The 23,380-nt window shown below is 41.5% G+C and overlaps 3 protein-coding genes and 1 long non-coding RNA gene across 6 annotated transcripts; 1 reads left to right on the plus strand and 3 right to left on the minus strand.

Moving 5' to 3' along the window:
* Positions 1 to 297: 297 nt before the first annotated feature.
* On the minus strand, positions 298 to 10,034 carry pop1 (POP1 homolog, ribonuclease P/MRP subunit). 3 transcript variants are annotated; one of them, XM_062422480.1, is made up of 16 exons: positions 10,019 to 10,034; positions 8,497 to 8,608; positions 7,951 to 8,088; positions 7,668 to 7,843; positions 7,237 to 7,497; positions 7,051 to 7,138; positions 6,757 to 6,935; positions 6,331 to 6,605; positions 6,144 to 6,237; positions 5,945 to 6,053; positions 5,698 to 5,817; positions 4,116 to 4,237; positions 3,799 to 3,990; positions 3,151 to 3,305; positions 2,257 to 2,490; positions 298 to 1,577 (listed from the first exon to the last, which is right to left on the minus strand). In XM_062422480.1, the coding sequence occupies exons 2-16, from the start codon at positions 8,603 to 8,605 to the stop codon at positions 881 to 883; spliced, it is 2,949 nt and encodes a 982-aa protein (XP_062278464.1). In that variant the 5' UTR covers positions 8,606 to 8,608; positions 10,019 to 10,034; the 3' UTR covers positions 298 to 880. The 3 variants fall into 3 exon arrangements, with proteins under 3 accessions (XP_062278464.1, XP_062278463.1, XP_062278462.1); XM_062422479.1 differs by lacking the exon at positions 10,019 to 10,034 and adding an exon at positions 8,805 to 9,147; XM_062422478.1 differs by lacking the exon at positions 10,019 to 10,034 and having other exon boundaries at positions 8,497 to 9,148.
* Positions 9,146 to 12,926, plus strand: LOC133983408 (2-iminobutanoate/2-iminopropanoate deaminase-like). Its single transcript, XM_062422481.1, has 6 exons — positions 9,146 to 9,303; positions 10,066 to 10,171; positions 10,565 to 10,619; positions 10,718 to 10,786; positions 12,599 to 12,654; positions 12,773 to 12,926. Exons 1-6 carry the CDS (start codon positions 9,239 to 9,241, stop codon positions 12,830 to 12,832), a joined length of 411 nt encoding a protein of 136 aa, XP_062278465.1. The 5' UTR covers positions 9,146 to 9,238; the 3' UTR covers positions 12,833 to 12,926.
* A 2,649-nt stretch (positions 12,927 to 15,575) lies between these two features.
* Positions 15,576 to 18,721, minus strand: LOC133983268 (uncharacterized). Its single transcript, XR_009925371.1, has 3 exons — positions 18,330 to 18,721; positions 16,433 to 16,477; positions 15,576 to 16,258 (listed from the first exon to the last, which is right to left on the minus strand). It is a non-coding gene; the product is annotated as an uncharacterized LOC133983268 (long non-coding RNA).
* Positions 18,722 to 18,737: 16 nt separating this feature from the next.
* Positions 18,738 to 23,119, minus strand: LOC133983335 (fibrous sheath CABYR-binding protein-like). Its single transcript, XM_062422389.1, has 3 exons — positions 22,831 to 23,119; positions 19,099 to 19,493; positions 18,738 to 19,013 (listed from the first exon to the last, which is right to left on the minus strand). The coding sequence occupies exons 1-3, from the start codon at positions 22,916 to 22,918 to the stop codon at positions 18,738 to 18,740; spliced, it is 759 nt and encodes a 252-aa protein (XP_062278373.1). The 5' UTR covers positions 22,919 to 23,119.
* Between the last annotated feature and the right edge of the window lie 261 nt (positions 23,120 to 23,380).

Genomic DNA, 23,380 nt, shown 5'->3' on the forward strand with positions numbered 1-23,380 from the left:
ACTTGTCTAAAAAGTGCTAACGTACAGCCTGCCCACCCAGCTTTACCTTAAATAAACCTCAGACTGCATACTGAACTGCTACCAAACTTTAGTGTTGCCAAGCAACAAAACTCTTATCTGCCACCTACACATTATGGGATGTGTGGGAAACCAGTGCTCATGCCAGTGTAACTATAAAAAGAATGAATGTTAAACTATCAGTTGTTCAATGCGTTTAGGTGTAATGGACAGGCTATAATGTGTAATTCACTGTTGAAGGATACAGAGGATATTCACACACAGTATATTCTGTCAATGCAGTATGGGTATTTTATTAGCTTATATTGAAACAAAACCTCTTCAATACTGTGACAATTTTTAAACAAACTGTCACATGTAAACCCATTCATTTCACTTAAAATTGAAATAATTCATGCCACCAACATAAAGTCTCCCAGCATCATCAGTCTGGATAAAGAGAGGTGTAAAAGAAGTGATAAATTATTTGGAAACTAACTAAAACCTAGGCTTTAATTCAGTTAATACTATTTAACTGATCCTTTTTTTCGGAGCCATATTCAACTGAAACAATAAGTGTCTCTTTCCTAGAGTACAATATCCACAACTTAAAATGATCTTTTAAACCACTACCAGGTAGCTTGCTGTCATACCACATGCATGTCATTAAGTCTTCAGCCAACACAGTGAAGTAGATGATGGCACAATCCAAGGAGGCCACTATCAAGGCACAGAGTTTCTGTTGGCTCACATGTCATTTGATTGAATGAAGCATCATGCGACTTGATTGCATGTAACTTCAGGCTTCTGCAAAAAGGTCGACCTTTCTCCATTAACCTGCCGTTCCATGTAATCAAGTTCTGCACACGCTCAGATGTTTCAATCAGACCTCTATGTTGATTTTAGCAAAGCGATACTGGAGAGATGAGGGGTTGCGCAGCAGCACCATTCCTCTGTGTTCCACCGGCTGGTTGAGGAGGGTGTTGAGGAGACCTGAAACACTGACCAACCCAAGAGCTTCCCCACAGCCTGCAGACAGGGAGAAGTCGCCCTGAGTGACCCAGCCTAGTGCCACCCGTGAGCAGTGAGAGCTGACGCTGGGCAGAGGATCCGGCCACAGCCCGAACACAAGATCAGAGGAAGGCGAGGAGGATGATATGGCATCTTCAGATGTGGTGGGGTTTGGGTCTGAGGCAGAGGGAAGGTCTGACGCTTTACCCTCAGTTTTATCAGAGGATTGAGAGGTGGCGGCAGATTTTTTGGAGCTCTTCTTTCGAGATTTAATTCTGCTTTTAAAGTGGTCTCTGTGGGGCGGCTCCTGGGGCCCGCTACTGCCTCGCTCTTTTTTTAGCAGCTTCAGGTCCTCTGCGGTCGGCACACACACGATGGCGTGGAGCTCCGGTTTACCCTTCGACAGCAGCGTCAGACGCACCCACACCACACTCATCCCGTGGGCGGTGAGAAAAGACCTCATAGCTGAGCGGTCGAGAGGCGGCACCTCCCCGACGCGGCAAGGCCTTTGACCTTTAGATGTAGAGGGCCTGCACCAACCGGAGAGCAGCCTCACAGACTTGCGGTTTCTAGGGAGCAAATAACCAATTTATAAGAGATGATTCATATTTAAAGGAAAAGTTGCATTTTCATTTGCCCTGAGCGTCCTTAGTGACAACATTTTGCTGAGGAGCGTTTTTTAAATGTATTTCTAATGCTGAAAACAAAAAGGCAGCCAATGGAGAGTGAAAATCAATCCAATTTTTTCCCCATAAAGTCAGTCATTACTCAAAGGCATGTGTGATGGTTTTATGGGGATAGACGCAACTCTTCCCCTCTACTAATCTCTGTGATGTATTGCAGCAATTTAAGGCTGGATGTACTTTGGGTATTCTCATCAGGGAAATTATGATGAAAGGGAGGTAGACTGGAGAAGAGCCATGCATCAAGCCTGTCAAAAGCAGCGCCGAGGTCTCTTAATAAAAAAAAAAATTTTAAAAACAGGAAAGAAGTAACAGATGATTGGAGGACAAAAGCTGTGCACATTTCTGCTCTGGGGACCCTTAAAAGTCAACTGCATTAATATTGTTAGAAGTGTGATTTAGATGCGCAGGATGTTTAAATGTCTGCGGGGACCTTGACGTGTTTTGAGTCAATTCTGATGAGAGTTTATGTTCACAGTACTACAAGAGGGAGGATGAAAAAGATAATGAATCATCAGCATAAATCACAAATAAGAATGCAAAAGAGGCAAAGACAAATATTTACCTCAGAACAGTGAAGCGACTCGGAGGCTTTATCATGGTGACATCCTGACATGATGTCATCTCTTCCATCTCTGTGTCAGCCTCTGTTGTGCTTTGGGTCCGGCTGTCCTCTTTTCTCTCCTCTCCTCCTTCCCTCACGATGAGCTCCCACTCCTCGGCCAGCTGTTGCCATGGGCAACAGAACGGAGCCAGACAGCCATGTTTAATGTAATTGGTCCTTTTGGCGGGCGGACGCCTACAGAGAAACGTCAGAAGGTCAAACCCTTGTCAAACTGTTGGGGCAACCCTGCCAATTTATGAAACACATCCCGACTGTTGAGCAGAGGGTAGTAGGGGATGAGCTGCTCGCAGCCTTATTACCATCTCATCTGCATAGAGGGAACGATGCGCATGATGGGAATTAACTGGGGTCAGAGCTGTGAAGTGCTTCTCTCTATCAAAACCTCTAATCCACTGACAAACTCACTACTAACTTAAGATGAAGGCTAGTGAATATTATATATATAAATATATATTTGTGGATGGTAACTGTACCGTGATACGATGACTGAAACCAGGACTAAGTATCTTTAGTTCCAACATAGTCTTATTATCACCTTACTTAATGTTTATGTAACTGTAAACATTTCCCCCTCAGTTAAAAAGGTTTTTTTTTAAATATATTGTAGGAACATCATCTCCATCAGTATAATTGAGCTCATGATTCTCTTTTCTAACAACAGGTTGACATATTAGTTACATGCCAAAATAATTTTACAGTATACACAAATATTTTGGTAGCACAAGATGTAAAGTGAAACAATTCTTACCAAGAGGAGGCAGATACATTTTCTGATAATAATAATAATACACAGCATTATTTTTTGGTGACTCTCCCGCTGGGGCTTTAGCTAACCTTTTGAACTTGTCTAAAAGCTCGACCTCCTGCTCCTCCTGAAAACGAACGCCCGCAGGGCAGTCTGGGTAGTCGTGGGGGAAGTGAGGAGCTCCTTTATTTTGAGAGTGTTTCAGGCTCATGTTTAGGCCACCAATGCGAACTCCTCTGTACACCTGGCAGAGGAAGAAATAAGGTGGGGAAAGAGAAACATTGGATTTTAGGCTTGACGAAATAAAGCAAACCCCAGGGCTTCCAGGCTGCTTTTAAATTTCAAGGTACATTTAACATTTTCACAGTGCCTGTCCAAACAAAATGGAATCGCCCCAAAACATGAGACAATGCAAGCAAATAATGAAAACATCTTCTACAGAACTTTCTAACTTTCACTGTATTGTAACTTCACACACACACACACACACACACACACACACACACACACACACACACACACACACACACACACACACACACACACACACACACACACACACACACACACACACACACACACACACACACACACACACACACACACACACACACTATTTAATGAAATCCATATTATCAAGTTCTTCATTTGAACTTCTTCAACATGTGGATGACAGTGAAAAGATAATAAAGTTCAATCATAATCAATCAAATAACATGGCCATCCATTCTACCTACCAGTGGCACCCAGAAGGCCATGCCCCAGCCTTTAGGGAGCAGCACGTCCCATCCAGCGCCCCAGGAACTCATCTCGTGTCCCACCTGCTTGCCAGGCTGGTGAACCAGCAATATGGGAACTCTGCCCTGCAGGGGAGTTGGGCTCAGCCTGGAGCCAGGAACCAGGACCTCACTCTTCATTCGGTTCAACTCCTGTGAAGAATAGATAATGATAGAGGTAAGAACATCTGAGCTTATCTGTGCTTTTAGAATCTGAGATTTAATGTCTGATGTTACAGAAAGGAGTTAGTCAGTTGTGATAATCCATGTTGTGATACCTGCTCTGATATTTTGTTATCAGTGACGTTGTCGCGGACGGACTGCTCCCACAAGAAACTCTGACAGCAGTGTTCAGGTACGCCTCGTAACATCAGCTCCCTACTCTTCTCCTCGTCCACCTCTGAAACAAACAGCACACACACACACAAAGAATGCTCCTGTATGAGCAGCGTCAATGTTATACGTCTCAGGCCTCTAACTAAACATGAGTCACACAGCCAATCCTCTCATTTATCTCAACTTGGAAATTAACGCAGATTTGTGTCAGGCGAGACATTAATCTTGCTACATCTGTTTTTAATCAATCTACTAAATGAACAGTTAATTGGTTGCTAATTAATAAAATGTATTCCACTGTGTCCTTCATTTATATATAGTTCTTATATGATCTATGAAATGGTGGTGACCTTTAGCCTTGTTGAACAAACAGTTTAGCACAGCAAAAGTTGCACAAACTGAATACAATACAGACTGGAACAAAGCAAAATACCCATGCTTACTGGGTTTCACAATGGGAACTGGTCCATATGAAACCTATGCTGTTCAGTCTTTCCTGTTATTCTTCTATGCTGTAAACAATCTTTATAAGTTCAAGAGTGTACATAGGCTTTCAAATGAGTTCTAAATATTTTCATTTTTAAATTATCCTAATAGTTTTTTTTCCCCCACATACAACTTAAGATGAAGATAAAGCAATTAAATTCTGTTTCTCCACCTAACTAATATACTATTAATATTAGGGCTGTGCAATATGACAATATGTTATGTGATGATAGAAAAACATCTTAACATCTATTCATATTATTATTCTTATTATAATATATATTACCGTTTAATTTGTAGTCTAGATGGAGTCTGTCCATCTCTTATTGGCTTTTACTTGCAACGCTTTCATCGCACTTACAGTAACGTAATGAGGTCCATATTATGTATGGAAAGTCTGACATGTACATGAAACTCTTTATTCACTGAATTTACATTACATATGTATAGTTATCTGGTTATGAAACAACATATCATGATATGAGATTTTGGTCTTATTGCACAGCATCTAATTAATATCATGCCAGCACAGCAAAAATATAAACAACCAGTGAAGTAATGTTATTGTTAACTAGAACTGTCCAAAAAGGAAAAAGTCTTGACAGTGACAGGATTGACAGATTTTTCAAAACTGAAATTATGAGGCCCAGTTTGAAAGTAACCCTCATTATCTTTCAAGTTCCTTCTCCTAATCAGCGAATCAGCTGTTGTCTGTCACTGAGGGCGTTCTTGGAGTACAGGGTCCTGCCAGGATTCGAACCTGGAACATCTGCATGGTGAAGCAGAGTCCCCCCAGGAGCACAGAACCAGATGTGTACTCAGTGAAACAGCCTCAGGACCAGAAACAACAGACTCATTCTGAGCTCAACTTTAGATAGCTCTTATTTCATGATCAGGGACCATCTGTTATATATGAAAACAAAGACTATATCAAGTAATGTAGGACATACATGAACAGTACAGCTCGCCTGATGAGTGCACTTAATTACAATATAACTGCCTAACCCTCCACTGTTCGTCTGGTAGGTCAGATTTTACCTTGTGCCTGCTTTACACAGGGCAAAGCTTTAACCTTCTTTGTTGGTAAAGTCAGCCTGGGGTCATCTACAGTAAGTCCCAGCACTGTGCCAGAGGGAAGCTCTCCGGTCGAATAGATGCCTGCATGAATTATATAGTCATGGTTAGACACAGGGCACACACACTCAGAAACAAATGGTAACACAAGTGTACTAGGGGAAAAAACAGTATTCTGATTAACACAGCAATGGTTAAAAAAAAAAACAACCTTTCAGTATGTGGAAGACATCAGCTTGTTGTTGATGCAGATTCATCTTGCTCTCATCTTTGCAGTGCTCAGGCCACCAGAGGGAAGAGGGCTGGGATTTGTTCATTTCCTTAAAAAATACAAACATAAAACATTGTTATTCAATATGAAAAAGGAGAGGTTGTCAACTTTAGAAATGTTGTAGCATTATAAATCTTACATCACAGTCTGTTGCAGCTTCCAAAGTTTCAGCCAGCACAGAATGAGACTGTGGTCCAATCAGACGATAGCGTACCATCTCCATTGTGAGATCACTGCAACACAAAAATAACAAATTAAAGAATTCATGTCACCGCCACCAAAATGTTCACTGCCGCATTTTAATCCAATTTAGAAACTACACAAACTTTATAACTATTCCATTTGAGCTGGACTTCCAGGTAACTGGGGTGTTGGGAGATCTGGTTCCATCTCCCAGGATCTTCTTGGCTGGAGGTCCACTGTCGTCCTTGTGGTTCCTCTTCCTCTTAGTTCCAGTCATCTTCTTTGCCTCAGGGGTCTTTTCAGGCTTTGGCTCTGATTCTACAGTGGATGCGACCTCTGCAGGCGTCACCACTGGCACTACTGGAGGAAGAACAGCCTCACAACACTGGCACACAGTTTGTAACTCTGGGAGAAGGTCCTGGAAAGAGCACACAGATTCTGGAGTCAACATTACTGCTGACTTCCTCTATCTTAACAGCAAATGTCAACGCTACTAAAATTCAACCTTTTGTTAAATAATACCAACAATACCAATAATATATAAGCTTCTGCATTAGGCATCAACATACCTGCTTGAGAGTGGGATGAGCCCAGATCCATAGCTGCCTGTGAGTTGAGTCCTGTGTACGGGGTCTCCAGAGGAAGGTGACAGGGCCCAGGGGCTGCGAGGGGTACTGACCTGCTCTGTACACCACCACACTGCCCTGTCTTCTTCCTGACAGACACAGCGCTGCAGCAAATGTAGGACCTGCGAACACATACCAACAGCACATTAATCCAACTATTCAAGTTAAACTTTAATCAGTGAAAATGAATCACAAATCTAAAGCTGTATTAGTGGCTGAAGTAGGGCTCGCTCTCACCGGCCTCCTTGCTTGTCAGCTGCGACAGAGAAGCCAGCAGCTTGTGTTCCTCTCCCTGTAGCTCGATGCAGCAGTAATAAGAAAGGTCCTGAGTGGACAGAACCAGAAAAGGTTAAGTTAATTTTAATCACATCCTAAATGAGTGAAGTAAATAAAACACACACTCATTTACGTGAGTGTCTATACCTGCAGTAGGCAATGGCTGCTCATGGCTCTGTAGCAGGGACGATAGCATTTGTATGTGGGTCGTTCCCCCAGGCAATAGCCCCACTTTTTCACCATGTGGAAGCGCTTGGCGTGCCAAATGTGCGTCTCCAGCCACACATTCTTTCTCTGGCGGCGGTTGAACGCCAGCAGCAGATTTCCGTGCCGGCGGCGGGCCTTGCGGCTCTTGCTCTTCGCCTGTTCCTTCTTCTTCTTAGAGCCAGCTTGGAGGCTCTTCTCTCGCTGGAGGGGGGGACAACAGAAATTTTCACGGACCATGAGGATGTGACAGTGATATTTCAATGTGTGTGGAGTGTAGACACAAAAGGACACATTTCTACATTCAGGTGAATAAGAGGCACTGAAAACAGAATGACGATGCAAAAAAAAAGGAAATGCATCCTGAAAGTTACCATTCTGTTGGCCACTTCTCTCAGCCTGTGAGGAAGACGCTTGGTGTTGTGGCTCATGGCTCGTCTCCTCATGTGTTTGGGCAGGGCTCCAAACACGTGGCAGCTGCCCGTTGTCTTGGTGACGGCTTTCAGCATGGCACTTACTTCTGCTGCCCTGGCTCTGGCGAAAGCTCCAGCTGGATAAAGGTGGGAGCAGAGGAGAGCGGTGGAGGCACTGAACTTTTAAGTATGTCAAGTGAGTCAATAGCAGTATGCATCTGTAAGAGTAAACCAATGTCTTTACCAGTAATGTATTTCGGCATCTCTTTGGCATAACCTCCACCATCTTTATGGTGACCGCGGACCCATCCACCCTTATGGTGAGAGCTCTTCGACCTTTCTGATGATGTTCGAGCATCAGATTGTCCATCACCACCTTTACCTTTGGAAAAATTATTATTTTGTCAGTTTCATGCAAAAATAAGAATGTAATCAATATTGAAATATGACACATTTTAGAAAAATATCTTGATAGTAAAGTCAATTCAAGCTAAAGTACTATAGTAGATAAACTCTTTATTTGCTTGTCCTGCATCCTCAGAGATGTTTGGTGTAAAGCTGACAGAGATACTTTGTGACAAATTCTGGTTTGTTTTTGTTGTTGAAACTCAACCACCAGCTGACACTGCATTAAATGGTAGTCAGGGAAATGATGAAAACTGCTGACCTCTGTGAAATGCATGCAGCTGTAAGAGGAGTCCAGGTTATAGACAGAAAGAACAGTAAAGCATCACAGGAACAACTTAAAATGCATGTTGTATAAACAGAAAAAAAGACAGGGTAACATTACTGGTGGTCGGTTTGTCTCCTCCATTCAGGGGAGAGGAGGTTGAATACTGCACACTGGCCGGCTGGTTTCTCATCTTCTTCTGCCGCATTTTCACTTTAGCAGCAGACATTTTCTGTAGAAAACAAGAAGGCATCGTTCACACGTTGCTAACTTACACTGACTCCCTTAACAAGCGACATGACCTAAGAATATGTCACCAACTGCTAGTTAGCTAGCTGATTGGCTACGTTTCTTTATTTATTGAACAAAAACACAAATAAAATATGTCTAAACAATACATGCAAAAGGATTACATATCATACAGTTACCTCTAGATTCCCCAGTATGACTGTATGTCAGAAATGTAGTGTAGACGCCCTGTCTTTATCAAGCTAGCTAGCATGTGAGTGTCTTCCACGCTGTCTGGTGTGATGTTTGCTTCCGGATGGTGCTCATGGGATGTGTAGTGTATCGGCGCAACGGAAAGTTATAAAGACAACCAATATCAGTTATTTTGAAATAATGTGTTGTTTTCTCAACTAATTAATGTAGTTATTGTATGACAGATTTATATGCACTTAAACTAAGGGAAACACGCCAAATAAAAACATGTCATGTGCGCCCTACTTGGTGATTTACGGTAAAGCAGCTCTGACGTTTTGCGTCACGATCATCCACTGCTCATTGTCCTTCCCTTGTTGCAGCACACTGTTGCAAAGCCTGTTGTCATTCACCTGTTTTGATCAGATATATTGTGAGTGAAATGGCTGCATTGATCAGGAGGATTATCAGCACAACTAAAGCTCCTGCTGCTATCGGCCCGTACAGGTGAGACACAGCTGTGAGTTCGGACCATTCTGTCCAATCTGAAACTGAGGCTGAAGTTTACACTGGCACACAGCTGACAAACATTTAGAGCATATGTAAAGAGAGGTGACTGTTGGGAAGACTTATTAGAGGAGTTAGGGTCATTAGCATTTTCTTAATGTGTACATCTAGATTAGTTTCATTGCATTGCTCTGTCCAGTAGTTACAGCTGGAGGCGGATCAGTAGTCACTTCAGGAGCAAAGTGCACATTTTGGGATTGAACTTTGAACTGTGTAAGCTATTCAAAGGCTGAACTATTAAAATCAACTGTACTGAGCTCACATTTTTGTTTTTTCTGAATACAGATTTGTTTTAATGAAGTTTATTATGACTTTTCATAAAGTTTGGACAAATCCTACAGCTTCGGTGTGGCCACTGGGTGACAGCATATTATGTATTTCACCCTCAACATGTTAATAAACCTTAATAAGAATTCTTCTATGTTACAAAATATCTGTATCTAGCCAGAGAAATCATTATGATTCATTAAATGTTTAAAATCCATGATTTGACCACATGAACTTTGGGAATTGATAAGTGAAAAGTAAGTGGAGGTATGCTCATGTAAAATATGTATAATAGACAGTTAAATACAAATACAAAAACTGCCCTCCTGTAGCAGTAAAATACTAAAGATGACAGGAATACTTAACTTATTTTCCCTAAAAAGCTCACTTTTAATCCAGTGTGGATGATTCTTTATTCCTGTTTTCGTCTCACAGCCAGGCAGTGGTGGTAGATCGGACCATGTACATCTCAGGTCAGCTGGGGATGGATCCTGCCAACGGGCAGTTGGTGGAAGGTGGCGTCCAGGCGCAAACCAAACAGGTGACTCACCACCAACCACACTGTCATCATTCATTCATAAAATGTGATCATTACTAAATTGGAAGTCATCCTAGATTTTATTGTGTTTATATTAGAGTTTCTGAGTAATGATGACTTTTATGTGGTTAGTTTTTTTTCTGCTTCAATTTAATCTGTTTGGTGCATTAAACTTCTATTATTAACCTGATTATCTCATATCCAATCCATTAAATGGTTGCTATGAATGAACTGCAATTTGCATTTTTATTATTGATTATAAATTCATGTCAAGCTTGCTTTATAGTCCTCTCTAACATCTCCACTTTCTATTATCGTATCACTTTTATTAGCAAATCAAAATAAACGACTGCTGCGTGTGGCTCTCACTAATAAACTCTTATTTAATCTCCTCAGGCTCTTGTGAATATGGGTGAAATCCTTAAAGCAGCTGGGTGCGGTTATGAGAATGGTGAGGAGGAGAAACTAAAGTGACACATTTTGAATGAACGTAGAAGCTCACGTGTAGGAGCGTCTTTTATTTAAACATTATGTCATTGTTTTCTGCAGTTGTGAAAACCACAGTGCTGTTAGCCGACATGAACGACTTCAACAATGTCAACGATGTGTACAAGCAATGTAAGTATGATGGATGGATTTACTTCTCAATATATCATTGCTTCATATGCTGCTTTTCCTTTCTGCAGAGTCATGATAGACCTTCATGTGAGTAATCAAGCAAAGGTGTAGCACTTGCATCCTGCAATATAGACTTTGCCACTGGGTGTCAGCACAATCCAGAAAACCTGCATTATCCAGGCGTACATGATGGTTGCTGAATACATGACGTCTCACTTGGTTGGCCTGATCTCTGGCTCTATCCACACTGGCCTAATTTTTCACAAGATTTCCTGATCACTTGTTTGGAGTGCTATCTATTGCTATCTTTCTATTCACTCTGTGCATCTTTACATTTGAGTATCAGCACCATATTTTCAGGATGCATGATTCTGATTTTTGAATTGACCTTTTTCTTCATAATGTTAATGTATTAAGAAGAGAGTAAATACAGATAGAGGTATGTAGACAATGTTCAGAAGCACAGGTGATTCTGTCACCAAACTCGTAGTTTCTGCTGAAGTGTGCTGAGTCACTAGGCAGAGTGAAACCTGAGCTGCTGCTGCCAGCTGATCAAGTCCTACACTAAATGTCATCCCACATCTGATGCTCCAGAGACAGCCAGGAAATCCTCTAACTCTAAACCATACCTGGAATTTTCAGTATGCAGAGTATGATATTCATCCATAAGCAACATAAAGTCAGTTTATTTATAAAGAAAACAAATTATTATACCAGGAGCACTTCAATAATTAAGGACTAGCATTAGTGTTTAAAGCCCTGAACATAACCATGTCATTATTCTGACTAATTAGACTTCTGATCCGTTTGAAGTTGGGTGGAGCTATGCTGGAATTACACACGTTCACCGAACTTCATGAACCAACAAGAATGATAAAAGTAATAAACTCTCCTGCCTGAAACAGGTCCAACTAATTTATTAGAAGCATCAGAGACATGTCAATCAAGTCTTGTCTGCACACACCCTCCCAGACCGCTGAAGAAATTTAATAAGGCGAATAAAGAAGTGAAAACATCTGTGTGGGTGCAGCAACAGTTTGCAAAGCCTTTTTTTTTTTAAAAATTGCAATACTTTTGCCAGACTTCTCCTGTCAGTTATGCATCCAGTAATTGTTACAGTACACCGCTTGCAGAGAAAGAAAGAAATACTTTAATGTTTTGTAATAATGTGCAATATTGCAATATGTGTGTCAGTAGAGAGCCTGGAAAGCCAATTGAAAAACTCACAAAACAAAGCAAATAGTTTTATATTCAGATTTTTGCTTGTCTGTTCACATGCTGTTAGTGTTTACCAAAAAAAATCATTTCCACTGAACATGAGGATTTTTCTTAATAAAAACCACCATGACATTACAAAAGCATAATAAACTGGATTTAAGCCATTTAACAAAAGTCCTTTTCACAGGAAACATGTCATAGCAGCTAAGCATGAGTGGAACTAATAAGGCTAACCACTGCTTGTGCAGACTGATGGGGGACAATGGGACAAAGCTCTAATTAGTGTTATTAGTTACACCTGTGCTTTCCTTGCTGTGACAGTCAAAGTGCCTGCTGGGAAAAAGGTTGGATTTATATTAGTCGGTGATGAAAAATCACAAAATGAATGTGTTGATTAGAACTTAATGGGCTGCATTGACTAGTCAGTGTCTGATTTTGAATGAAAAAACAATATTGCCTTCATGTTGACTTAATATGAGAAAATAAACCGTTTGTAGACAGACCAGTTGTGGAACTTCACCCCAGCCGCTCCATGTTTAAATATGTGCCTGTTGTAACCTTCTATGTGTATATGTCATATGCTGCTTTCTTTAGTCTTCAGCACCAACTTCCCAGCCAGAGCTGCCTACCAGGTTGCTGCTCTTCCCAGAGTGAGTATTTGATGAAGAATTGTATTTTTCTTTATTGCTTCTCTGCTGGATTAAACCAAACATAGCCATCACCAAACAACCAAGCTGCCATGTCTCACTATTCTCTCTGTTTCTCTAGGGTGGACTGGTTGAGATTGAAGCAATTGCTGTTTTGGGCCCTGTGACCGATGCATCCTAATAAGAACATCTATCAAACAATAAAAACATCTGAAAACTCATTATATCACTGAAAACTATGTGCCTTGATTTGTGGACCAAGCAAGCATTGATTTTTTTTTAAAACAAAAAAACTCCTGTATAGAACCAATCATTTTAATGATCTTTTTCTAAAGCGTTTAGTGATTTTTAGTGCTGTCAAACATGTCGATAGGTCACCGCGCAGATAAACAGCAGTCAGGCTCTGTCACTTTCTCCTCCTTTATTAACATTGATGAAACACTTTTGGAGACGACACTGCATTCGAAATTCCCTCTGCTCACATTTCACTTACAATAGCTGAAAAGTATCTAAGCTTGTTTGCTGTATTGAATTACGCTACCGGTCTATGCTGTCACCAGCCGTACCCATGACAGCTGATCCTCTCTCATTATGCCACATGATGAATGATCAAATATAACTCAATAATAAATGTTCTAATTGACTTAAATGGTGACTTGTGTCCTTGATTTCCAATAAAGATATTTGTACATGAATACTGTAAGATGACTTTGTGCTTCGTGTCTTCCTCAGTTGGTGCTTAGTTCTTATATATTTATCTGTTGATGCCGCATGGAACAGTATGGGATTATATATCCCATGTGGACATTCCTCCACTGATTTTCATTTCTGGGTTATTACAGTCATTGCACCAACAAGCAGAGATGATCTTGATCGCCGCCTCTCTTCTCAAACTGATACAGATGGATGTTCAGTCTGAGAACAGTGTCTCCCCAGGGGCTTAATGAGGAATTAGATCCATCTTGTTTCATCTAATCCCCTCTTGTTTTTATTTTATTTTTTATTTGAAGTGATTAACATGAAAACACAAATGAAAAGGGACAGTACAAGCTAAACTAATCCCCTCTTGTAATACATGTGTAGTTCTCTACATTGTGTCTAATCACCGTATTTTGACATATTTTTGGCTTGAGGAGTGAGCTACCTCCAGATTACATGTTCTTTGGCATGTTCCACCCCTCACACACTGATCATGATTTTAGCAAGCATCCCATATATGATGTGACACATTCACTGTGTCATTTCCTGTCTTTTCTCTCTTTCTCTCTCTAGAGACACGTCAGCATAAGCTTCTTGATGGTGCCTGAGGGCAAGCGGCAAACTTGAATCACATTGCAATCCAGTAGCAGTTAGCTAGGAATTGTTCTTCATGCCATTTAGTGCCTGTGTTCACACTTATTAAGTATTTTAATTATCTCACCGAAGATCTGGCTCACTCCCTTTTTTCTGAGCCAGATCATGGGTTAAAATAGATGATAGATTGCAGTGTGTGTTTCTCTAACTATTGTTCTAATCATGTTTGACATTCACTGTGAGTATGGAGAGTATAACCAATGATGCATTTCATTCATTGGGCTTAAAATTGAACTCAATAGAAAAATAATTTCTACAAAAAGACTAACACATATCTTACTAAGTACATTTTAAGAAAGATTTCATCATTCTCAATGCTTTGTCAACTAAGTTTGTGTACATGTAGATTTCATTCCAAACACTACATCGGCTGATTCCAACACTGATTCAATAACTCCTGTTTAGATAAAAGTGTCATGTGTGTGGTTTTAATCTTTGTAATCAACTATAGTACTGTAGATATAGTACTTGTAGATAAACCTGCACACTGTTTGCTCCATGCTTATCTATTTTCTATGTTTTCTCTGAGATTGCTGGCACTGTGGCAACTCTTATGCAAAGTATTAAGTTGTTCTAAATGACGTGTGGTTGAGTTGGGCACGTTTGTTCCACATAGTAAAATTATTTATTTGAATTGCCGAAACTACTTTCATAGTTTCTGGTGAGGACGATGACACAGCACAAAATAAAATCATTCACCTGAAATAATTCTAAAGATCTACAGATCATCATATGATGAAATCATTATCCTATGGTAGCTGGACCATGCTGGATTTTTTTAATATGCATGAAATGTATTGGAGTATTTAGAAACATGGTGACTACCCTACACTAAAACATGACCTCATTACAGTGAGAAAAAAAAACTCCACCACATGTATTAGTGAGTAAACCTTTATTCTGTACACTAGGTTAGCAGAATCATAGACAAAGCTCAGAGAGTGAATATATATTACAGAAAAAAAACATGAAAAAAGATAACAGACATCAAAATACATTTTTGTTCCCGCAACATCCATCTCACCTCACACACTTACACAAGTTTTTTTAAAACACGGCATGTAGAACTAATAGTAAATTATCAATTATTTCAACTAGGTGATCTCTTACTGTGCTGCACATGAATATATTTAATGCACTAAAACCAAAACCAATGTGCATATGATGTCAGAGCTGCCAGGGCCTATGGTGTCTTTAAATCTATAGTCTGAAACAGCTTTATTTTCAGGATGATCATTTCATGAACATCTGCCAGCTAAAGTGTAGCTGCACAAAACGGCTTCATGGAACAGCAAGATGACATATCAGTGAGTAAACCTGGATCATCTGCATCCTCAACCTGGCTCTGGTTCATCACGTTGTTACTAATCTTCTACATATCCATATAATCATCTCAAACACATCCTCAAAAACATGTTTAAAAAATCACATTTTATTCATCATTTATTCATGGAAACCAAAAAAACATGAAGAAAACATGGATTTGACTTACAGTAGTGCTTATCAGTATTACACTGTACACTCTGTTACTCAACACTTAGTACTGTCATTCCTATTAAATATATCAACCTTATTAGAAAGGCTGCTCTTAAGATAGTGTGTAAACACCGGATGAAGACGTGGTATTATGGCAGAATTTACACTAAAACTTCTACGTCATAATTATGATCTTTTAAATAATATCTGTGTTTATCATTCACGCTGTTTGGTGTGTCTGTTTCCCATTAAGCTCTTTACATCATTTCATTCACAGTTGTGTTTGGCTTGTATTCCTCATAGAAGCAGCTACTTTAAATAGTTAAGGATTTTCCTGCACGTATCCTCGACTACACTTCAACATCCTGCCACTCTAAGTCTCTGATGAGTTAACAACCTCTACATGAAGAGTTCACGGATTTCACAGAGTATTGCACCCCTTCTTGTCTCATGTTACCTGTCCCGTGTGTTTTCATAGTACTTTCGGTACAGATGTTACACGTGCAGTATGTGGCTCCAGGCACTTTAAGGTCTCAGTAGAAAAACGAAATCGTAAAGGTTTTATATTTACAAATGTAGGAAGAAATCCTGATCTTTCCTCAATGACGTGTTAAGGCACTGTGCGTATTAATGTATGTGGTGTATGGTTTGGTGAGAGCTGATAAGACAATACTGAAAATGTAGTGTTTGCTTTGATGCCGTGTCATGTTTTTCCTCCAGTTGCCTTTTATATTTGTAGCTTTGGGTTTTTTTCGTTATTTCGGTGAATCTCTTCTGCCTGAAAGAGGATAAAGAACAGAGAAAAAGACATTACACAAACATAGGAATATGAACAATATGTGTAGTTCTTCTGAGTGTCTTTGATTGAAATAGCACTCTTCTAAATGTAAAGTGAGTCTGATCCTGCAGTGTTCGCATTGGGTTAAAGTGTGGTTTGTGGTAGTGCTCTTACCAGCTTAGTCCTCCTTTTTGGCTTTCTCGCTCTCTGCTCCCACCACTGCACACACACACACACACACACACACACAGAGAAGAAAGAGAACACATTACATTTTCATTCACAACAAGTCAAATTCTTTTCATTCATGCTGAGCTTGTTTGACATATGATTTTACCATCATCAGACTAGTACTGTCACGACACCCCACAGAGGAGAAGAAAGTGAGGAGCTGGCATTCCTTCTCCATCACATCTGGTTCTGCTGAACTGACTTACTAGTGATTTACCTAGCGTCTGAACACAAACACATACACACACATACTATACAGTATGGTAATTGGTCTGGCACACAGCTGTATCCTCCAGAGAGAGAGAGAGAGTCTCATAAAAGTTATGCAATATGTCTCACACCAGGCCAGTTTTCTACACGTGCTGCCTGGAGGGGCGTCTCTGCCCTAAAAAGTACAACGTGTTCTCTTAGAGTCCAGAGTGGGGTGCAGGCTGAACTGAAACCTATCATCTCTGTCTTGCACAAGGCAACTGACCACTGGAGGCACATTTAGTTCCACAATGAAGTAAACAGTTAATAATAGTACGGTACACACGTTGGGGGTATTTCATAGATTTTAACCAGAGAACTCTGGAAAGGTGCAAAATTCCACATATTGGGGTGAAGCATGTAAAATACTGCTGCTATATGTGCACACAGTACATGGCATCTTCATTCTAAATGAGATAAAAATGGGTGCAACAGTGTAAAAATAAATGAGAATCATACAGAGTAATCTCAAGTATAGTACAATCGACTGAATCTCTCTTTAAAATAAGCCATTACGTCTAGTACTTCTACCAATTTGCATGATATTTGAGTCCGGTCAGACTTGTAGACCATTTACATTGTCTTATGTAATGCGAAGCAGCAGGGCATGATTATTTTGTAGGCAGTTAACAATAGAGCACAATGACTGAGAGTTGCGTGACTGGAGCTATTGTGCTGACAACATGCTCCTGCTATAATCGACACACTCAAGACGAGCTTCCAGTATGCGTGCCCGCTTTCTATTTCTCACACTGCCTTATCTGTTCAGCCTCACAGCCCAACAATATTCTGTTCTTCCTGTCAGCTCAAGCCAATAACAGGAGTACAGACAGGAACCTATAGGAAGGATTGTTCACTGTGTGTTTGACGTTGTTAGCCATCCATGTGTTGGATACCTGCTTGGTAACCAATACCAGCACCTTTGAGGGGGTGATGTTGTAAAACTTTGTCTTTTGAGAACGACCTTATTTGGGTCGTCTGATGCAAGAAGACTGATTGACTTTTCTGACATGTGAAGGACCATTCATTGTTTTCTTTGGGTATAAACAAGATCTTCTTATCTGAGTCCCCCCCCTCCCTTTTTTGCTCTGCTTGCTCACCTCTTTCTGCTTGTTTGCACATGCTTAATGGCGAACACACGTTTGCATAGATTTCTCAGCTATTTCAGCCAGTGAGAATGCTGCTGTGTTCCTGGCCAAAAGGCTGTCAGAATATGCTGTTCATGCTTTATCAGGCACATTATAATACGGTGCGACGCCTTCGAGTCAAAGTTAGCATGACAGGTTTGTCAGGAAACAATGCTGTGTTAAATCGGTTAAATTACTGAGCCAGAAAAACTGGGCATGAAATGACTTAAGACAAATTCTTGTCAACAATGGCAGCCATCATCCACTGGAATCCCACTGGAAGGAAATGTGACCACAATGCAATGCAGTGTGACACTCATCATGTGCAATCTTTAAATGGCTAAATACATATGAGTTCTGTTGAGGGGGATCTTTTTACTTTTCAATAATTGATAGAGAGACGACTAAAAAAGCGGGGAAAGACATTTCTTTGTGCAAATATGCTAAGGGGTATTAGTCAGTACCTTCAGGTGAGGGTTCAGGTGCTGCTGGGGTTGGTTCAACCACTGGGGCTGTAGTGTCTGCCGCTGACTCTGAAGTCACAGTTGCTGGTGGAGCTTCTGGGGCTACTTCTACTGAGGCTTCTGAAAGCACTGGTGTGGATGCTGGAGCTTCCGCTGGTGGGGCAGTCTCAGCTGGGGCCGCAGCAGGTTCTGTGGCCTGTGCGGCAGCAGGCTGAGGCTCAGCTTGGGCTTCATCTGCAGATATTGGAGGCATAACTGGAATAGTTGCCACAGCAATCGCTGGATCTATGAAAGGCTCAGCAGCAGCAACGGGTGCTGAAGATTCAGCTGGTGCGGAGACTTCACTTGGTACTGAAGCCTCATCTGGTACAGCTACAGCTTCAACTGGCGCTACAGCTTCAACTGGCGCTACAGCTTCAACTGGTGCAGCAGCTTCAACTGGTGCAGCAGCTTCCACTGGTGCTGCAGCTTCCACTGGTGCTGCAGATTCAACTGGTGCTGCAGATTCAACTGGTGCTGCAGCTTCGACTGGTGCTGCAGCCTCGCTTGGAGCAGAAGATTCAGCTGGCACTGCTGAGGCAGTAACTGCTGCAGCATTGTCAGCTGGAACCTCTGCTTCCGCAGGAGCAGCCACTTCAGCAGCTGCTGGTTCCTCCACAACCACTGGGGCCTCTGCAGACTCTGCTACAACAGGCTCAACAGCAGGGGTGGCAACTTCAGGCAAGGCCTCAGCTGCCTCCTCAACAATAGCAGGGGCCTGCACTGGTACAACAGGTTCCACAGCAGGCACCTCCTCTGTAGCCTCAACAGGGGCTTTGACCTCAGGAGTAGCCTCAGCCACTGCAGTTTCTACAGGGGCAACTTCCTCCACAGGGGGTATTGCCTCCTCCGCCACTACAACAGCCTCAGGTTCAGTAGCAGCTTCTGCCGGAGCAGCGGCTGGAGCTGATTCTTCAGGGGCGACAGGTTCTTGCTTTGGTTCAGGAGCAGACAGGAGGTCCTCCCCAGAGCCAAGATCCTCCTGAGCCTCCAGGGCCACTAACACAGCCTCCGCCTCTTCATCGGCTCCTGGTTGAAGATCATCTGGTAAGGCGCTCTGCACAGGCAGCTGCATCTGGTCCTCGATGGTTTCTGCATCCTCTGCGATGATGCCGTTCCTGACTGCTGTCAACAAAGAGATGAGCAGAAAAAAAGCTTGATTAAGAATTATAACTGGTAAGCATCAGTCTGTTCAGGTAGTGATGTCCTGTTAATCTTTAACACTAAATACATGGCAACAAAGAGCAACAAAAGAGCTTTTAAGAAGATTTGTCATTTTAATGAGCTGGAAACATGGTGGGGGGTCTCAAAGTGTACTTGAGCTAGTCTTTGAATGGAATAGTTTTGTTAATAAATGATCACATTTGTCAGGACAGCATTCTTATCAGCACTCATATAATGCACTGGCACTAAGACGCTCAGTCATCCAAGCATCAAGTGCTATATTGCAAGCTGTTTTGTCTTTTCTTGAAAAAATGAATTATTGCTGAACTGATAGCAAAATCATAATCAGCAGAAAACTTCAATGTATAGATTAAAACAAACATTAGTATTACATAAACATTATAAACAACACATTATTATATACATGCGGATGATCATTTATACATTTAAGAGATTACTTTAACTCTCCTTTTGACCAAATCACATAAAGCTAAACCCACAAAACAGCAGAAATGCAGTTAAACTCAACAGGGAATGGAAGTACTGTAGACAGTAAGCAATAAGGCACACAAAATGCGTGCTAGAGAAAACATCCTTTCATTTCCTTAGTTGAAAAATATGACTTATTGAAGCCTGTGCTCGTCTGGAGCCCTGAGGACACACAAGGCACTCTCAGAGGAAGTAAGATACACGTGACTTTCAGCTTTGCTGCCTTTGGAGAGACACCCTACCTTTCTTTTCATTCCCCAACCCATGTTTTTGTATCTGTGGGTGTGAACAAGCTATCAGCCCCTGGGCAGAACCATAGTAGATGAGGAACAATAGTGTGCCAGGATACTTCAACTCAAATGTCAGGAACAGCAACTTACATCTAAGTTACAGGAGTTACAACAGCGCAACGGAAACTGAGTTTGTCTAATTATTTCACCAATAACCTTGTCACAAAAACACCGGGTGGACATTGTTCACAAATGAGACAAACCAGAAGGGTTCAGTTAGCTGAATGGGTGGATAGGGACAGCTTCCTGATTTTATTTGTCTGTCAGAAGTGGTACAAAGAGCTAAGAGTGATGGGTGGAAGGGAATGTGAGGGCCTGGCACCTCAAATGAAAATGAGCCTGTGGAAGAGAATGTAGCACAGACTAGTATTTAGGTGCAGTTCATTATTTTTTACACACTTGAGTGTAGCATTGTAACGGTAAACATGTTTTTAGGTAGCTTTTAACAAACTACACATCACTTAAAATGTGTGTTTTACTTCAAATTTGAAAAAGATTTAAAGCATTTTCCTTCCTTTAAGTAACAGTTTGCTTTTGCTGCACACCAACACCGACTATGACAAAGAATGGATAGCTGTTGTCTGTACAGTAGGTCAGAACCACTGTTGAAAAGTGTGAATGTGTGTGGGGTGTGTGTTTGGGTCGAGACAGAGACAGCCTTTCTAGGCATGGATGACTCGTGTGTCAACATGATTTACCAGCCAAAGATGACAGAGATCCCAGTCAAAACAGTGGCAGGGCTGGCTACGAGCACAGAGGGAGGGGAAGGGGGAGGGGGGGGGACAGACAGGGGGCCAGGACAGGGGATGGGACCAGTGGTGGCTTGGATGGCATACAGCTGGTTTGTTAGACAGACTGTATACTGTATGATTTTTCAAACTCCACCCGTTCAGCTACATTGGAGAAGCCTGTCGTCTTGGCAAAGAGTACAATAACTGGTTTTCTTGTTGTGGTGATGTAAGACCCTGGAAAAGGACCCGAGCTTCTACAGGTGACCGTATAACTGGACGGCTGGAGGGACAATACCCTGACACAAACATCACACAGTGACATAGTGGAAAATGGAAATGCTGCTAGTGACAGGAAGTGTTTATGACAAACTCTTGATAAGTATGATAAGAACATAACACATGTTTGCTTGCTTTCTTGCTCAAAAATGATAATCGAGCCTTTCCTCATTCAAATGTGCCAACTTGACTCGAGCATCAACGGTCACACACAAAGAGGAGCACTTTCTAACAAGGGCAGTGACTGTCATGACGCATGTACTGTATGTGGGGAGATGAAGAGAGAACATACTGTACATGAAGCTGTGCCTGGTATGACATAGGCATGAGCCGAGTAGATTGGACCCGTGAATGGACAATCAGCCTGTGTTAAGCCTCTCGATGGGCGTCTACACATCTACACAGGCTCGAACATAGTGTACATATGCAAAGTCAAACAAACCAAGGCGATTACCCACAACATCTCTTGTATATGTGGCATGACTACATGTCTAGATACAAAACTGTTTCACAGAGGAGAGAGCAGAGCTTTGCTGTTCCATGCAGAGGAATTTCAGGGTAGCCTGAAGGCATGCGGGTTCTTTTCAAAAGGGGGTTAGGGTTAGGGTTAGGGTCAATCTTCTAGCCTTTCATCTTTCTCCTATACAATACTGCATCTAATTTTAGTGAGCTGTAAATTCCCAGACCTAATTTCAACCACATAGATTATAATCTGTGCTTGCATGTTATGGAATGCACCTAAGTGACTGACATTTTTAGAAACCTTTCGCTTGCAAATTTTGCCAGCATGAAGTAGATGTTCCCTCTTTTTTAGATCAGTTTGATCTTGTAGGAAAAAGAAGCTCTTTTTAGCATGTTAAAGTATATTAACTCACAAATTAGACTACTGAGGAATGGCAGCAAACAGGTTAGGTTGCAATTCTTGCCTCAGGCTGAAAAATGAACTGCTAAGCACTCCCAGGTGGCTTCAACACAGGGCTGCTATAAGAGTTCGAGTCAAGTCAATTTTATTTGCATAGCCCAATACAAATCACAAATGTGCCTCTGGGGGCTTTCTAGCAAGAAGTTCTTCTAATCTAGGTTGATCCAAATGCTCAATTAGCTTTATGGAATGAAGCAGCGAACAAAGCATCAGCACACAAGTCAACTCTCTCTCTCTCTCAGGTCTCTTTTCATCAATAAATCATGTAATGCAGTTTACAGTTTTTGTCAACACACTGTCAGTGGATCTCAGGCAAAAAATAACAACCATGTTTCATCATTTATGAGAAAAATGGCTGAACATGAATAATTCTGTCCTGTACTGTGCTGTGCTGTGCTGTGCAGTGCAGCAGAGTAGAGTGAGAAAGCACACGGTGTACCAGAACAGCCGGCAGCAGTCCTGACTGAATGAAAGTAACTTAGGACAACTACTGTGTCTATCCTGAGAAAATGTATAGATCACAGGCTGAACATACACACAGATCATTTACAATTTGAAACATTTAAACTATGTGAGTGATCACTACTTACCCACTGTTTCTCCATTGCTCTCCTCTGGCTTGGTGCCTGGTCTTTTCTCTTGATCAACAGTCTGTGCACTGGATGAGGAGCACCCCATGTTTGAAAAACCTCAGATGAAGTAGATGAATGAAAAAAAACAACTTGGAACCTCTTTCAAGAGCGAGCGCAAGTTCCACTGCTCTCTGTTAGCAAAAGACAGAGAGTGTCTGGCAGTGAAAACATGGACAGCTAAGCTCTCTTCAGTTTCCTAAGATTAGCTGGGCACCATTATCTCCCCTTGTCTGTCTGTGTGTTCATGCATGGCCTGCTGCCCTCTTGCCCCAGACAACGATCTGTTGTGAGCAGTGCAGGCACTACTGCTGAATGTTCCCTGACTACCCTCCTGCTCACAGTCACACTATTCATACAGGAGGAGGAGGCAAACATGTGTGCATGAAGTGAGTGTCCTCCCCCTTCACAGGAGTGTCCCCTCTGGAAGAGATCCACCACCTTGTGGTAATGTTTAGGTTAGCACATGTACCCAGTTCTTAATAGAGTGGTATGTTTTGTAGTGTTTTTG

The sequence above is a fragment of the Scomber scombrus genome, chromosome 7 (genome assembly GCF_963691925.1).
Source record: "Scomber scombrus chromosome 7, fScoSco1.1, whole genome shotgun sequence".
Taxonomy (NCBI): domain Eukaryota; kingdom Metazoa; phylum Chordata; class Actinopteri; order Scombriformes; family Scombridae; genus Scomber; species Scomber scombrus.

What these genes read in the sequence shown, in the direction of transcription:
- LOC133983335 (XM_062422389.1), bottom strand. Translation starts at nt 22,918, where the DNA reads ATGGGGTGCTCCTCATCCAGTGCACAGACTGTTGATCAAGAGAAAAGA. An exon ending in GAGCAATGGAGAAACAGTGG is followed by an intron (nt 19,494 to 22,830) that starts GTAAGTAGTGAT and finishes CTTTGTTGACAG; the next exon opens with CAGTCAGGAACGGCATCATC. An exon ending in TGCCTGCTGTGGAACCTGTT is followed by an intron (nt 19,014 to 19,098) that starts GTACCAGTGCAG and finishes AGCCTGTTGTAG; the next exon opens with CAGAGTCTGCAGAGGCCCCA.
- pop1 (XM_062422478.1), bottom strand. Translation starts at nt 8,629, where the DNA reads ATGCCTTCTTGTTTTCTACAGAAAATGTCTGCTGCTAAAGTGAAAATG. An exon ending in TCAAATGGAATAGTTATAAA is followed by an intron (nt 6,238 to 6,330) that starts GTTTGTGTAGTT and finishes TTTGTGTTGCAG; the next exon opens with TGATCTCACAATGGAGATGG. An exon ending in AGTCGCTTCACTGTTCTGAG is followed by an intron (nt 1,578 to 2,256) that starts GTAAATATTTGT and finishes TTTGCTCCCTAG; the next exon opens with AAACCGCAAGTCTGTGAGGC.
- LOC133983408 (XM_062422481.1), top strand. Translation starts at nt 9,239, where the DNA reads ATGGCTGCATTGATCAGGAGGATTATCAGCACAACTAAAGCTCCTGCT. An exon ending in CAACGATGTGTACAAGCAAT is followed by an intron (nt 10,787 to 12,598) that starts GTAAGTATGATG and finishes TGCTTTCTTTAG; the next exon opens with TCTTCAGCACCAACTTCCCA. An exon ending in AGGTTGCTGCTCTTCCCAGA is followed by an intron (nt 12,655 to 12,772) that starts GTGAGTATTTGA and finishes CTGTTTCTCTAG; the next exon opens with GGTGGACTGGTTGAGATTGA.